A 15,040-nucleotide genomic window follows, 5' to 3' on the forward strand; every position below is an offset into this window, starting at 1 on the left:
GACGTCAGCGCTACATAATCGACATGACCGCCACATTTTCCGAACGTCAGACTACGAATTACACGTGGTTATGATCATAGAAAAAACGAGTGAGAGAGCCCAGACTGTCTTTGTCGGCAAGTTGAGCGCGTCATGACTATGGGGTGTGTCCCGAAAGTCAGCTTTTATGAGATGTTTATAAGAGAATGTGCACAGGCGATGAGTTCTCTTTAGCCCATATACGGAGCTTCATCAATGTCGAGATTTGCTATCAGAACACAGCTTTTCGCAACACCCTGTTCACAATCCCCCAGAAGCTTTCATCGTACATTGCATACTACCACTAAGATGTCTTCAGACTCCGGACACATCAACTTTCCCGGCAAAACCTCTGCCACCCCAGGAGAAGAGTTCGAAGTCCGCCAGACCTCAACCACTGAGGATTACCACCCCAACCCATCCAAGTCAATTCCCCTCTCACCAGCGCGTCAGCGCTTGATCGACGACATCATTGCGCTGTACTCAATGAACCCCACAGTAGAACGCGTGAAGCGATACACGGCCGACTGCGTGTACGACGACCAATTCGTCTACGCCAACGATAGGTACAAGATGGCAGGGCAGTGGTTTGCCTTGCCTAAGCTCTTCAAGGCGAGCGTAAACGAGGGGTACGAGATTGTGAAGAACGACCGAGACCTAATCCAGTTCAGGAATGAGCAAAGCTGGACTTTCAAGCTCATCCCAAAGACTGCGACAATTAATGCGCTCGTCAGCCTGAGCCTGGATCCCGGCACCGTCGACAGCGACTTCATTCAGGTCAAGTACCACAAGGACCAGGCCAATGACAAGGACTACAGCCATGAGTAAGCGCACCACGAACATGAGTAAAACCCATTATCAAGCTAACCACATATCCTAGGGGCGTTGGGTTCTCGTTCAAGAAGTGGCAAGCGGACAACGTCATCAAGGTGATGGATAGCAAAGAGGTTGAAGCTTTCGCTGCGGATAAGGATGCCAGCAAAAACAAGGTGAAGAAGTATGGCACTGGCAAGACTGAAGGGGATGCACCTATAAAGGATCTCTGAGCCATTATTGATGCTTTGCTGAGTGATCGTAAGTATGGAGACGACATTTTCTATATTAACTGTGTCTATGCTGAGGAGTCGAAACAGAAAGGGATGCATTTATTCATGCTGAAGCCTGTATCACTCTTAGCTGCAATATCACATCTTACGGAAAATTCTTAGGTGCATTGCCGTGGAAGGATTCAACTGTGCCCTCTAGTAATGTTCCACTACGGAAGAACCTAAGACAGAAAATATTCTCCCTCGTTAAGCCTCCCGTGTCATTACCAGCGCCGGATACCCTAGTCTTGCAATAAATGACAACATGTTCGGACATATCTTATCAAGCACACATGAATAAGGATCTCCATGCATCTAGAAATGAGCTGCACGTTTAGGGCTGCCTAAGGAGCTGTCTTAGGCGAAGAGTTCGCGACCTGCATGCGCAGCCGGTGAATAAACAAAGGGTTAAAATTGGGACGAAATTAGAATGCGCAGCTTGTTATTAAGCTTAGGATAGCTGCTTCGCCTCCCCGCCAGACAGCTAAATTCTGCAGCCTGTTCTAATCATGTAAGCGCTACCACGAGCGGTGGGCGGGCTCGGAGTTGGGATCATTGGCCCATCAGCCCTGGAAGGATTCTCTCTCCGCCAACATGCAGTTTACAGTCTCCAGGATGGACTCAACTTTCTCTTGAATGACTGAAAGTAGCGGGCAACTGATTAAAATTCTCGCCATGAACTACGAGGTTCCACGATGCGCTACGGTTCGCGTTCGTGTTGTGTTGGGCATCTTGCCAGGCGAATTTCCACGGGTAGTGCTGGCAAAGGACGTTACTGCAATTTCAGTGTAAAAGTGCACTGGCGAATATTTGCTGACTTGGTTTGGGGATGGACTATCGGGAACTTCTCAAGTACTTGACCTATCGTGACCACCAAACATGGCTGAGAAACACCGATCAGTCTGCAAGACTAGAAAGAGATTGACTAAAAAGTACCACGTGGGACGGGAGGATAAAAAAGCAAACAGTTAAACATAGACCGACCGAATCACACAGCCCTACTTGGCAGCTCCAACCAACTACTAAATGCTGACAACACTCCTCCAGACGAACAGACTCCCGTCCCTCCCCACCATGTTTCGCTGTTTATTTCCCAGAAGGGACCCAAGAGACTGGCACGCCTACCGTGCACCGCCGACGTCAGCCCTGATGACCGTCAGCACAAACATGCAGCTGCCGTCTCAAGACTGCAATATTCCGGACTCGTGGCTAGGGTGTTGAGATTGCTGGTCAGCAGCATGAGGCCGGATTCAGTAATGAGGTAACACCTTAGCTGACATTTTGCACCCATCGGGACAATGAGTGATGTCGTGTTGTAGCCTATGTCGGTATGATTCCAAAGCCATCAGCAGAAGGATGATGTGCCCCATATCGTGGGAATTACCAACCTAGAGCTAAGATGTATGCTTGTTGGATTGAATGAGGCTGACGCTCATCTGCGGCCACTTGACGAAGTCCACAATACTGCAATCCTTTTGTGTCGCGATGAAGTTATATAATAGCCTTATCGAACGCCTCTTCATTTCTCTTTCCTCTCCTCATCACACACACCACTGCATCAACAAGCAACGAGTTCGCTTTCCGGTTTTCATCTTTCCTATTTCTCTTTTCCTTGTCTCCTTTGTCAGCTCGGATATCCTGTCTGTCATTCCTACAGCAAAAAAAATACATAAAGTAGTCAAGATGTACACCTCCACCATTCTCTCTTCCATCCTCTTCTCCGCCGCCGCTCTGGCCGCGCCGACCACCAACCCGAACCACCCCTCCTCCTCCGCCACCATCTCCACCCAAACCGACACCAGCTCCATCGACAATGTCCTTCCCCCCATCGTCCCCGTCAACACCCGCGCCGGCAACGCAGACCTCATCACAAAGCTCATGACCGCACCAACCCAACAAGAGCGCGTCCGCCTCCTCAACCAGCCCGGCGACTTCGTCTTCGACTTCAACGACTCCGGCGCCCCCGAGGGCTCCGAGTCCCGCGGCAAGGGCGGCTTCTCCACCTCCGCCACGGCAAAGACCTTCCCGGCCCTCATCGGCAACGGCGCCGCCATGACCCTCGGCTTCCTCGGCCCCTGCGGCATGAACACGGCCCACGTCCACAACCGCGCCACCGAGCTCAACGTGATTGTCAAGGGCCGCCTCGTCACCAACTTCGTCGTCGAGAACGGCCTCGACCCCATCGCCAACACCATGGAGACGTATCAAATGTCCGTCTTCCCCCAGGGCGCGATCCACCAGGAGTTCAACCCCGACTGCGAGGATGCCGTCTTCGTCGCCGGCTTCAACAACGTCGACCCCGGTGTCGAGCAGGTTGCTCAGGCCTTCTTCAACCTCCGCCCGGATGTCGTCTCTGCTACCCTTGGCGGCGTGCAGACCATTGACGGTGCCGACCTTGAGAGCTTCCGCAAGCACATCCCTGCCAACATTGCTCTCGGCATCGATGCCTGCTTGAACAAGTGCGGCATCAAGCGCAACGCGAAGCGCGACCTCAACGAGATCTTTGGCGCGCCCCAGAACTAGACTCGTGACGATTGATGGGCCGTGATTGGGATGGCAATTGTAAATATGCATTGTTGTATGGAGCTTGATAGCTAGCATTTGAGCGTGGGCATTGAAAGTCATTTGGTGGGGCATAGCGTGGGTTGCATAGCCAAGGACATTGGCTCACTGGCGTTTAGATTTTGGGTATCAAATATTTTGCTTTAGACACTGTCAATACACTCTTCTACTCATTCGTCCTTTTCAATTTCACCCTGCTAAACCATGCGGCTCGATATGAGACAAGCTGCTCGGTTGTCGAGCCGCTTCGTTCGGTCGAGATTGTGCAATGCAACCCACATAGGTACCTAAGAAATAGTGACAGATGATTTGGAGAACGCCGTCCTCACAAGTCCCAAATGATGTCGGAAAAGTAGACCCCTTCACCTTAGCCAACGAGCTCTTAGATATTGCGAACTTGAGTTACATCAGCACACCTCTCAGTCGTAGTGTCAGAGTTGCATCGCATCGGGCGAAATGCCAACACGGCGTTGGACGTGCGAGGATCACCAATTCAACTCAAGCTTCCTTCGCGGGCTGCCCACGGCGCAGCAGACCGCCCCGCTACCCCACGTAAGGCTATATGACAGTCAGGGGAAAACAATGCGATGCCGCGCACATTTGCCGATAGTTTCGCCGCTAGAGAGATGATCTCTCAGCCTAGAGTCTTAGGTGCGGAGGTCAGGTGGCTTGTGTGTATAAACGAGAGACACTTTTCTCAGCTCGCTGGAGTATAAAAAAGCAAGCTGGCAGATGTGAACCTTGACTCAAAGAGCGCCCGACGCAACCCAACTTCGTATCAACCCTTTTCTCATTCATCGTCAAATCTCAATCATGACGCAAGAATTCGACTTCATAGTCGTAGGTGGTAAGTTCAATGTTCCTGGAGACAAGGTTGCCGTGAGGGGTCACGCCTATTCATCCTCGGATATCGCAACGAACCCCTCACGAGAGGAGAAACCGCACTAACAACAACAAACGACGATCAGGCGGCACAGCGGGGTGTCTCCTCGCCTCCCGCCTCGCAAACACGGCATCGAAGCCCAGTGTTGCGTTGTTAGAAGGCGGCGGCGATATCAGCAAACCCGAGTACAGACGTACGGCTGAAAGATTCAGCACAATTGCACAGCCAGGTCTCGACTACGGCTATGCCTCGACGCCGCAGGAGCATGCCAAAAATCGCGAGGTGCCGCAAGCTCGTGGCAAGGGCCTAGGAGGGTCGAGTGCTACCAACTTCCAGGTCTGGTCACTTGGCGCGCGCGCGGAGTTTGATGCCTGGGCTGCGGCTGCAGGCGATGATGCTTGGGGATTCGAGTCCGTTATCGAGAGGGTTAAGAAGGCAAGACAATTTACACTTGCACAAAGAGTGCACCCTATTTTTCTCTTGAACTGACATTTCAAAGCTGGAAAACCTACACCTCAACGATCTTTCTAAGGAATGGGCTGAATATGTAAAGCCCGACCCGAAGTACCACGGTTTCTCTGGGTAATATGGCACACCTTGTTGTAGTGACCCAACTTTCTGACACGGAACAGGCCTATCGACGTCTCTATCGGACACGTGGAACGGGAAACAAAGGCTTTTATCGATGCTGGAGTTGACCTCGGAGTGAGTTCTTGGGCATACCAGACAAGGATGGATAAAGCAGTAGACAGTGATGCTGACCCTATGACAGCACAAGCGCAACCTTGACCCCAACGATGGTGACCTAATTGGTTTTTCATTGAACTCGACAACCAGCCTCAACGGTGTCCGAGTAACTGGTGCATCTGCCTTCCTCGAAAAGAACGTGCCCGCAAATTTGACCGTTCTGACCGAGAGTCGTGTGGTCAAAATCATCTTTGAGAAGGATCGTGCAGTGGGTGTTCTCAAGGAAGATGGTTCGCAGGGTAAGTTTGCATAAGAGCCCAGTTGATATCTGGCGGGTCACTGACCCTTGGAACTTCAGTTCGAGCGAAGAACGAAGTCATTCTATCGGCCGGCGCCCTTGACAGTCCCCGTCTACTGCTACTTTCAGGCGTCGGACCTCAAGCAGACCTGGGTGCTCTTGGAATCCCCGTGGTTAAGAACCTCGATGGAGTAGGGAAGTCCTTCACAGACCACCCCATGATTGTGACTTGCTTTCAGATGAAGTCAGGCTTCACTGATAGGATGGGGCTCTCTGACCCAAGCAAGTACCAGGAGGCCGTGAAGCAACTCGCAGAAAGTGGGAACGGCCCACTTTTGGGACACTTCTCATCTGTTCCGCATGCTTTCCTGAAGAATGATCGGGCTTATGAGTCGCCTGAATTCAAGAAACTTCCCGCTGATGTGAAAGGTTATCTGCTTGAGGAAGGTGTCCCTAGCTATGAGCTTGTCGTAAGTTTGACTAGGACTGAGAAGCATGACTCTCAACTAACGTCGACCTACAGATTGGACCCTTGATTCCTCCTGACCATGTCTTCGAAAAGTCTAGTGACGGGTTCTTTTCGGTTTTCGTTGCAAACATGAACTCCGTCTCTCGAGGGACAATCAAATTGGCTTCAGCGGACCCCAAGGACGCCCCTTTGATTGACCCGAAGTATCTCAGCAACCCATTCGACTTGGTAAACCTGCGAGAAGCCCTGAGAGAAGGGATGAATCTCTTGAAGACTAGTACGATGAAGGACCACTTTGTCAGACCGTTATTTGCCCCAAAGTCAGACAGCGACAAAGACATTGACGTGAGTTTAAAGCTTATCTCGTCAACTAAATGTAGTTCCGCCGTTCTAGACCTTACGCTGATTGCATGTCCAGGACTTCATCCGAGAGAATGTGGCTGGACTATGGCACCCATCTTGCAGCGTGAAGATGGGTAAGAATGAGCAAGATGGCAGCTGTGTCAACGGCGACCTTCGAGTTCATGGGTTGAACGGCTTGCGGATTGCCGATTTGAGTGTGACAACCATACTACCCAGGTACTTTTCTTATCTTCTCTACAGAGATACAGGACAATTGCTAACAAAAGTTCGACAGTGGTCGTAAGTTAACTAAGAGCTTACCTTTTACGTCGCGTTCAATGGCTTTGTGTATTTCATTGCTGACTAGTGCTTCTAGATCCTCAGATCGTCGCCTATGTTATTGGGCAACTTGCTGCAGAGAAGATTGCGCGAGACTACGGGCTGGATACCAAGAGGAAAGAGAAGATTTAATGGCTGGCCAAAGATGTACGAGTGTATTGAATCAGAGAAATATCCGTGGTAGATCCATTCCAGCATTCTGCCTTCAGATGACGTATCTGAAACCCTTTCCAATCAGTTGCGCCTGTCCAGCAGCCTCAGCTTCCTGCTCCCTCATCTCCAACTTCTTGTTCTCTCTCTTTAGAATAAAGTGCAACACAGTGGCAGCAACAATCGCCATCAACGCCATCGCGGCATTCACACTGAAAGCCAAGACGAACCTCGGCGTCGCGTTGTTGGGGTACAGGTAAGATCCATAGATACCCGAAAGTGTGGAAAACGCATTGTTGAATGCCACCGCAGCGGCACGCTTCGCCGTGGGTCGATAGATCGTGTTAGCGGTCCAAACCATGGACATATTGAAGCCAGTGTAGATGCCAGGAAGCATGATCATGGCGCCAAAGTATCGGGGTCCAATGCCAGTCGCGGCGCTGGAGATGATGAATCCGACGAGCGAGCAAGCCAGCGGGGCGACGGTGTGCCAGTACCTCTCGTTCATGCGATCGGCGTTCCACGACACTGCCGCACATACGATACATGCCAGAAGATAGGGCGGCGAAGTAAGGAGCAGCGTAGTGATGCGATCCTTTCCGAGACTCGCGACGACAGTGGGGAAGAAGCTGTTGATCGAAATCGACGATGCGGCACCATAGACAAGTACAACAAGAATCCAGTTGATCGGGTCGACCAGAATCATCTTGAAGCCGTCAAATATGGGTTGGGACGAAGAACTCGTCCAGTCCTCTTCACCCGCAGCATCAACTTCCATGCGCCACATTGCCAACTGCCGCTCCTGCTCTGTCAGCCACTTGGTATTGGCAGGGAAGTCTGGCAGCACGAAGAACGCGCCGAGGGCAATGGCGACAGTGAGAGATCCCTCGATGATGAAGAGCCAACGCCAGGCTAGCAGACCGCGGGCGCCGTCCATGCCGTTCGTGATGCCAGCTGCGATAAGACCTGAGAAAGCTCCCGAAAGCATGGAGCCGCTGTAGAATAGTCCGGTACGGACGCCCAGTTCTTTACGGACGTACCATGAGCTGAGAGTTGCGATGCAGCCTATTGTCACGGGTTCCTCAGCATCTTCTCTCTCCGCGGTATTTTCATGCGGACAAGTCATCAATCTTGACTTACCTGGATAAAAGGCTGCTTCAACGAACCCAAGAAAGAACCGAGTTGCCAACAGGCCGCCAAAGCTGTGTGTTGCGCCGCTGCAGGCACATAATACACCCTGGTAGTTTGTATGATCATCAGCATGATGCTCTGTTGAAGGATGGTTACACAAACCGAGATCCGAACGAAGAAATACCAGCAAGCGGTGCTGTAAGTGATGCGTCACGTTACACCCACGCTATGCGGCCATGGGTTCGCGAACCAACGCGGCAGTGAGATCTAACCGGTCGATCCCGAACGCGACAAAGAGAGAAGAAACTTCGAATCAAACTAACCCAAACGCACATGCATCCCGTTAGATAGATCGCAGGGCGTCCGATCTTGTTCAGGAACATGTTTGAAGGTACCTGCATCAGGATGTACCCCACAAAAAGAATCGAAACACAAGTCTAGAGTGATTACCGAATTAGCTACAAGCCTCTGGGTTTGAAGTTCACCAGTTGTTTGAGTTTCGGCTTACCTGAAATTCATTGCCAGTCAGACCCAAGGCTTTTTCCAAACCGCCCAGCCTTGCCGAGCCGATGGCATTTCTGTGAAATCATTAGTCTAAAAGTCGACATATCCAGCGCACGCAGCTTACTGACCTGTCGAGGTAATTCATGATATAGATCAGAATCATTGTAGGCAGCATTCGCAAGTCAACCTTCCTTATCAACTTCTTCTCAAGACTCTTCAATTCTTCTTCTGACAAGTCTCTGAGAAGCTCCGGCAACTCTCTTTCAGGCCATATCGTCGTCTGCCCCTCGGAACTGGACTTGCTGTCCGATGTCAAGTCCATCGCTGCTTTCTGCAAGTCAGAAGGTTTCACTTCCTTGGTTTCGGTCGACATCTTTGTCGCTGCCCCTCAGTGGAAACTCCAGGGGTATGATGAAAATAAATGGGTACAGAAGTAGCGTTTCTTCAAGCTCCCGTCATAGAGAACAGACACAAGTGGAACGGATATATACCTGCGCTCCTCGGTCTCAGGAAGCCGTCGGTTTCTGAAGAAGGAGGTCTGTATTGGTACACAATTGACCTATTGACTAAGGTAGTCGAATAATCGGATCTCTGGCAGGTTCAGCCCGGGTCACCCCTCTAATCGTGATAACGGGTTATCGGTATCTTCTTGTCAAGATAAGTGCCCGTTTTGACAAGGACGAGGGTGCCTTCAGAAAAACAGGCTAAATGCGACCGTCTCCGCTCAATGTCAAGCTGTCAGTCGTCTGAACAGCATCGACCTTGTAACGGCTGTTAGTGCAAGGATGCCGTAGTTTTGAAGCTAAGGACCATGGACGGAAGTTTAAGAGTCGCAGATTGCGGGGGAGAGATGAAGAAGCAATTGGGACAAGAAAACTGTCACTTTATCATTCGGCCACTAGAGCTGAGAAGCCGAAGGCGTATTGTGATGTGGTTGTCGCACAAGACTCCAAGTGTGACGCGGTGCCAATCGTCCCCTCTTTATCTTCCCCTTTGTGTCTCCTGAGTCCTCCCCAGCCTTGTTAACCATTGATTCCCTGCTTGGCTCGGCGATGGACTCGGCCCCACGAACCCGACTGATAGGCGCACACGCACAAACCAACATTCTCGTCATTTCGTCGCGGAGGCGGATCTCGAGGCCGATGGCTCACGGCATTATCGTCCGTTGAATCTGTAGTAGAATCGAGGGGTGGCGCACTTGGCACGAATTGGCAGGCATCAGTTGGCAAGGGATCTAGGTTGCTGCGCGGTCACTGTGGCGATTTGATTGGGAATATTCAGTTGGCCCCGTCCCACCGATATGGTTCCCGGGGAAGCACGGATGTTCTGCCCAAGGCTGCGCCGCATGCGTGCGGCCGTAGGAAACGTCTTCGGCATCTTGGTCGGTGGTCTTTGCATCACCGGCCGAACTTGACTCTCCTCCTTGGTTATAAGAGTCCGAAAGGTGGTTTCGAGGTAGAAAAGGTAGCAGATCGAGGGTAGACTAAACTGTAAAGACCAGATTATCGCATACTCGACGTCGTCCGTTCCGCAAACTCACAAAATACCCTCATCTTCAATATGGCCAAGCCATCCATCCTCATTGTAGGCGGAGGTGTCTTTGGTACCTCCACAGCCTACCACCTCTCACAAAGAGGATATGAAAACGTCACGGTGCTTGATCGCTTCGACGCACCCTCCAAAGACTCTGCGGCCACCGACCTGAACAAGGTCGTACGCGCTGACTACCCTAACCCGTTATACGCGAAGCTAGGCATGGAGAGCATGCAGGAGTGGAAGAACCCCAAATCCATCTTCGCAGGGATGTATCGCGAGAGCGGCTGGGTCATGGCGGGCCACGGCCTGACGCGGGGATGGCTCAATAGCGCCATGGAGACAGCCAAGAAGGCGGGTCGCGAGGGGGTGCGGTTCATGACGGCCGGGGAGATGAAAACGAGGTGGCCCGCTCTGACGGGGGAGTTCCCGGACTGGACCAACTTGTGGAGTCCTGCGGCTGGCTGGGTAAGTTCCATTGTGCCAAACGATATCACTTACAGGACGACAACGTAGTAAAGTGATGACAAACTGACCACGATCGGGAAAATAGGTGCCGTCCGGACAAGCGCTGTTAAGAATGGCAAACGCCGCCAAGTCACAGGGGGTCAAATACGTCTGTGGAGAATCCGGTTATGCCAAGAAGCTCGTGTTAGACGGCAACGGGAAGTGCGAGGGTGTCTTAGCCGCAGACGGGACACTGCACGTGGCGGACATAGTTGTGTTGTCCACAGGTGCCAATACCGCGACCCTAGTTGATGCGAAGAAAGAAGTGGTGGCACAAACATCAGTCATCTGTGTGATGAAGCTGGAGCCGCACGAGATCGAAAAGTACAAGGATATGCCAATCATCGATGACTTCGAGCAAGGTACGTAGGCAGTTGATCTTGGAAGAGTGACATGGCGCACTCAAACTAACCGAGGGATCTAGGCATCATCTTTCCACCAGATGAGAATGGCTTAATCAAGCTATGCAGTTGCAGATGTCTCACAAATTATCGCAACAGATATGTTCCAGGGGCTTCCATCCTCCACTCTTTAGGCGATTATCCAGACGACGGATGCCCTAAGGAAGTCGAAGATGAAATGCGTACGTTTGTTAGAGAGATGATCCCAGAGCTGGCTGACCGGCCGTTCATCTCTTCCAAAATGTGCTGGTGCGTATTGAGACATCATCCTTGAGATCTTGTTGGCTTTTCCATTTCTTCCGAATCCTCCATGCTAACTCGAAATTCAGGGACGGTCTAGCCGGTGATCTCAACTTCAGAATCTGCCCTTACCCCGAAACTCAGAACTTGTTCGTCGCTACGATTGGATCAAATCACGGATTCAAGTTCCTCCCAATCATTGGCAAGTACGTCGCTGACATGCTCGAGGGGAAATTGGGTAAGGAATGGCAGGATCTGTGGGCTTGGAAGTTTGGAAAGGTTCCTGATGATTTTCAAGATCCTCACCCATGGCCGCTCCGCGATATCTCAGACTTATCAGGCTGGAAAGGCCGGAATGCGGCTGGTGATGGCAAACTCCCTTGGACATGGAGTCGCCTCTAGACTAATATCTGGTTTAATGCCAATTTTTGATGAGACATGCATACTTGATAGATTGGGGATGGATTATCGACGCGGAGCTCCTCGACACTTGCTTGTGTCTTCTCGGAAATAAAGTATCTGAACGTGGTGCAGTCCTCCTTATTCCCATTCGCAACGCAGGATTCGTAGTCCAGCTTGGAATGCGTTGAGCGCGTGCTTGGGGCACATTGCGCGTATTGTATAATCAAAAAGTGTACCGTATCGTGTGATTTCCCTCGAAAGCGTGATCCCGTTAAGGTCGATCTTTTGCGCCTGTAAAGCCGGAAAAAAACCACCACATACTTACCAACATCCAACAGAGCCTGGTCCTGGCAGCCAACACCAATAGCAATTCGCCAGTTGACACATCCCAGTTCTGCACCATTACACATGACAACTAGCAGGGGCCGATGCATGCCGCCCCGCCGCTATCATTCTGTACGACCCAGCAAACATACCGCAGTACTTCCAACTACTTAAACGGGTTGGAGGATTTTCGTTATCAGTAAAGACCTCCGCACCGTCGATATCGTCCGCGTGGTCGACGTGGGTCCCTCCTCTTTACCCCGTATTGCCCATCGTCTTGGACCTTCCCACCTCCGATACCGCCGGCAAACGACATTAGGCAAAGGAGCATGTCGATCCGACGAGTCTTTTGAGTTGAATCCAGTTCTTTATGGAGCACAAATGTCCCTTTGCCGTTGTAATTTTTAGACCAATTGAGACATCGTGAACTTAGTTGTGATGATGACTAGAACGCCAAGAGGTCGAAGCGCAGTAGCCTGCAAGGCCTGTCATACACAAAAGCTCAAGTGCAATGGCGGTACGTTGCTGTAACCAGTTGCGAACTTCTTTCTTGTGCTAATTGAAATGCCCATAAGGAGCACCATGTGAGCGATGTCAAACCCGGGGGAGGCCCTGCGTTTACCCCGTAAGAGAGAAATACATCACGGTCCCTCAAAGTTATTTGCGGAGACTCGAGAGACAGCCAGCAGTGGCGCAACGATCGGGAGATCCGATCTCATCGCCAGAGTCGGTACGAACGGATCCAAACGAGTTTGCGACGCCGCTCTCGCCCAAGTCTAGTCAGATTATCAAGGAAGAGGAATTGGAAGATTGTAGTGCAGAGTTTTTCGTGAAGAGGCTCCGACAACTTTCGTGGACAGCAGCATCCGGTGATCCGACCAGCAAACAGACTAGGGAGTCTACCGGCACAAATGCCGAGAGCTACACATATTCTCGGCTGAAGTTCGATTTTCTACGTAAGTCGATTGCTCACAACAACCAACAAGACGTTTGCTGATGCGATGCACAGAATCTGAAGTCTCATTTCGACTCCCGCCCCGACCATATGCGTTCCACCTACTCCAGGCCTTTGATGAAGGCTTCAGTGAATATCACTGGTTCCTCCGCAAGAGGTTCCGAGAAAGGATCCTCTTGACCTACTCGGACCCGCAGTCGCAATCTCACGATCGCAACTGGTTGTGCAGGGTCTCAGTTGTCTTGGCGCTCGCTGAGAGCTGGAATCGATCTCGAATGTCCTCAGCTGTCCACATGGAAATTGCAGGGAAGCATCCGACCAGTCCACCGCAAAAAGGAGCTGCTGTTCCCTTGACTTTGCCTCCACATTCTCACTCAACGTCGCAAACACTGCCGCCACCTCCCGGGTCAGAATTCTTCGAACAAGGGTTGATGCTTCTCAAGATGTCTGCGGAAGAGCCTGTGCCAGAAGATGTAGAGGCACTTTGCTTGATTGTGAGTACCTATGCCTATCAACCAATGCCAAACCACTGACAACATGTCTAGGCGTTTTACTGCTACTCACTCAACCGCCGTAAAACGGCTTACTCATACGCCAGCCAAAGTGTTGCGCTGGCCAAGCTCTTGCATCTTCACAAGCCACATCCTCTGCCCAAGGCCCCAGACCAGCAACGCCAAGTGCGCGTTATGAACGAGCACAGGAAGAGGCTCTGGTGGACATCCTACTGCATGGACAGAATGATATCAACGGAGCTTGGCGTCGCTGCCGCCGTGGCTTGTGTGCCAGAAGGCATGCAACTCCCGTCATCGGCCGGACTAGACGCTGAAGACCTCGAGGAGTTTTCTGATCCGGGGCTTTTGACCATGCAAACCCAGCTCTGCGAGATCAAGCGCAATGTTGTAAGAACGGCGGCTCAACACGTTGATGTTGATGACGAACGTCGACTAGAGATTATTAAGCCATGTCTCGACACTTTGCAGGAGTGGAGATCAAGTCTGCCGCAACAAGTAGCTTTCACGTTCGAGGAGAGCCTGCCTACGAGATTGATGGAAGCACCTCACGGTAGAATCCTTGCATCCACCTACATGCGATATCACCAGGTGAGCTCGTGTTTCGTTCCTTCCCGGATCAATCGCCGACTTCTTCCCTAACAATAGTCCAGTGCTTCATCTTATTGTTGAGACCACTCTACCTTCAAAAGCTTTCCTCAATCGTTCAAAAGCGACGATTGAACAACACACCGAATTTCACCGGGTCCGACACACCACTAGACACCGATGATCCGATGAGAGCCGTCAAGATACAGTGTCTTCAAGCCGCACGGAACAATTGCAAGATCCTCCTCGGGCTCTGGAATTACGACAAGATTGGTAAGTATTTGCGTCATTGTGATGCCCCTAAATTATTAGAAGGGAGGAGCTAACGGTTGTCTGCCCAGCCAAATTCGGATACTGGGAATCTCTCCACCTATTCTCCGGTCTTGCAATCCTCGCCCTCGCCCGAGTCTCCATCGAGGAAGGTAAAGATTTCAACCCAAACAGCGAAGACGACGTAGCACTCTACACGCGGACACGAGCACTGCTCAGAGAAATGGCTCGCGTCGGCAACCCCGCGGCCAAAGATCACGATGTCTTGCTCTCAGATGTTGAGGCAATGGTGAAGAGAATCTCACGAGAGGAAAAGACAACACCGCGGCAATTTAGTGTCGAGGAGGCTGATGGCAATGTGGAAATGGAGACTGATCTGACTTTCTCGGATTTCATGTTCTCTGATGGAAATGCCGACCAACAGATCTGGAGTGATAAGGACTGGGAAAGTATTTTGAGCACATATACGCAAGGAATTTGAATAGAATCAAGAACGTGATACTTGAGAATCTCTCAATCACGATCAAGTGCATTCATTGGATTGATTTCCGTAAACTATATCTAGTACTGAATTCGAATCGTGAAAAGCGTCTTTTGCAATTCTTAATGCGCGATAATTTGGGGGGTGGGGGGGTCTCCTCTTGAAAAGCCATGTGTCAACTCATCTAATCTCTTCATGGGATACAATCCTAGCTCCTGTCTCTATCGGATCAATGGACTTATTGTAGTTACCAATGCCGTCGATTGGGGCATATTTCTCGCAAAGGTAAAGCATGCTATTGTAGGCCCTGCAATCCGTCAGCAAATTTTCTAAGACCCCTTATACGATTGATACTGGCGACA

At 51.1% G+C, this 15,040-nt stretch overlaps 6 protein-coding genes across 6 annotated transcripts; 5 read left to right on the forward strand and 1 right to left on the reverse strand.

The window, feature by feature from the left end:
* Nucleotides 1–98: 98 nt before the first annotated feature.
* Nucleotides 99–1,321, forward strand: HER10_EVM0012895 (FAD dependent oxidoreductase). Its single transcript, XM_035482274.1, has 2 exons — nt 99–842; nt 899–1,321. The coding sequence occupies exons 1-2, from the start codon at nt 235–237 to the stop codon at nt 1,062–1,064; spliced, it is 774 nt and encodes a 257-aa protein (XP_035328651.1). The 5' UTR covers nt 99–234; the 3' UTR covers nt 1,065–1,321.
* A 1,465-nt stretch (nt 1,322–2,786) lies between these two features.
* Nucleotides 2,787–3,647, forward strand: HER10_EVM0004709 (spherulin-1A; the record flags this gene model as incomplete). The annotated part of the gene is made up of 1 exon (XM_035474343.1): nt 2,787–3,647. One exon carries the CDS (start codon nt 2,787–2,789, stop codon nt 3,624–3,626), a length of 840 nt encoding a protein of 279 aa, XP_035327922.1. The 3' UTR covers nt 3,627–3,647.
* An 831-nt stretch (nt 3,648–4,478) lies between these two features.
* On the forward strand, nt 4,479–6,815 carry HER10_EVM0006611 (GMC oxidoreductase; the record flags this gene model as incomplete). Its single annotated transcript, XM_035476192.1, has 10 exons — nt 4,479–4,512; nt 4,634–4,983; nt 5,048–5,130; nt 5,181–5,253; nt 5,321–5,534; nt 5,594–6,003; nt 6,057–6,347; nt 6,421–6,581; nt 6,640–6,677; nt 6,721–6,815. The coding sequence occupies 10 exons, from the start codon at nt 4,479–4,481 to the stop codon at nt 6,813–6,815; spliced, it is 1,749 nt and encodes a 582-aa protein (XP_035328116.1).
* Nucleotides 6,816–6,888: 73 nt separating this feature from the next.
* HER10_EVM0002813 (TNA1 is necessary for nicotinic acid import into the cell) lies at nt 6,889–8,790 on the reverse strand (the record flags this gene model as incomplete). Its single annotated transcript, XM_035472507.1, has 5 exons — nt 6,889–7,914; nt 7,990–8,070; nt 8,288–8,401; nt 8,473–8,542; nt 8,597–8,790. 5 exons carry the CDS (start codon nt 8,788–8,790, stop codon nt 6,889–6,891), a joined length of 1,485 nt encoding a protein of 494 aa, XP_035327727.1.
* A 1,238-nt stretch (nt 8,791–10,028) lies between these two features.
* HER10_EVM0003431 (uncharacterized protein) lies at nt 10,029–11,551 on the forward strand (the record flags this gene model as incomplete). Its single annotated transcript, XM_035473106.1, has 4 exons — nt 10,029–10,469; nt 10,555–10,870; nt 10,933–11,158; nt 11,239–11,551. 4 exons carry the CDS (start codon nt 10,029–10,031, stop codon nt 11,549–11,551), a joined length of 1,296 nt encoding a protein of 431 aa, XP_035327795.1.
* A 765-nt stretch (nt 11,552–12,316) lies between these two features.
* On the forward strand, nt 12,317–14,678 carry HER10_EVM0002035 (C6 transcription factor; the record flags this gene model as incomplete). The annotated part of the gene is made up of 4 exons (XM_035471764.1): nt 12,317–12,392; nt 12,451–12,831; nt 12,885–13,324; nt 14,247–14,678. The coding sequence occupies 4 exons, from the start codon at nt 12,317–12,319 to the stop codon at nt 14,676–14,678; spliced, it is 1,329 nt and encodes a 442-aa protein (XP_035327654.1).
* Between the last annotated feature and the right edge of the window lie 362 nt (nt 14,679–15,040).

The sequence above is a fragment of the Colletotrichum scovillei genome, assembly GCF_011075155.1.
Source record: "Colletotrichum scovillei strain TJNH1 chromosome Unknown Contig00010, whole genome shotgun sequence".
In the NCBI taxonomy this organism is placed as follows: Eukaryota; Fungi; Ascomycota; class Sordariomycetes; order Glomerellales; family Glomerellaceae; genus Colletotrichum; species Colletotrichum scovillei.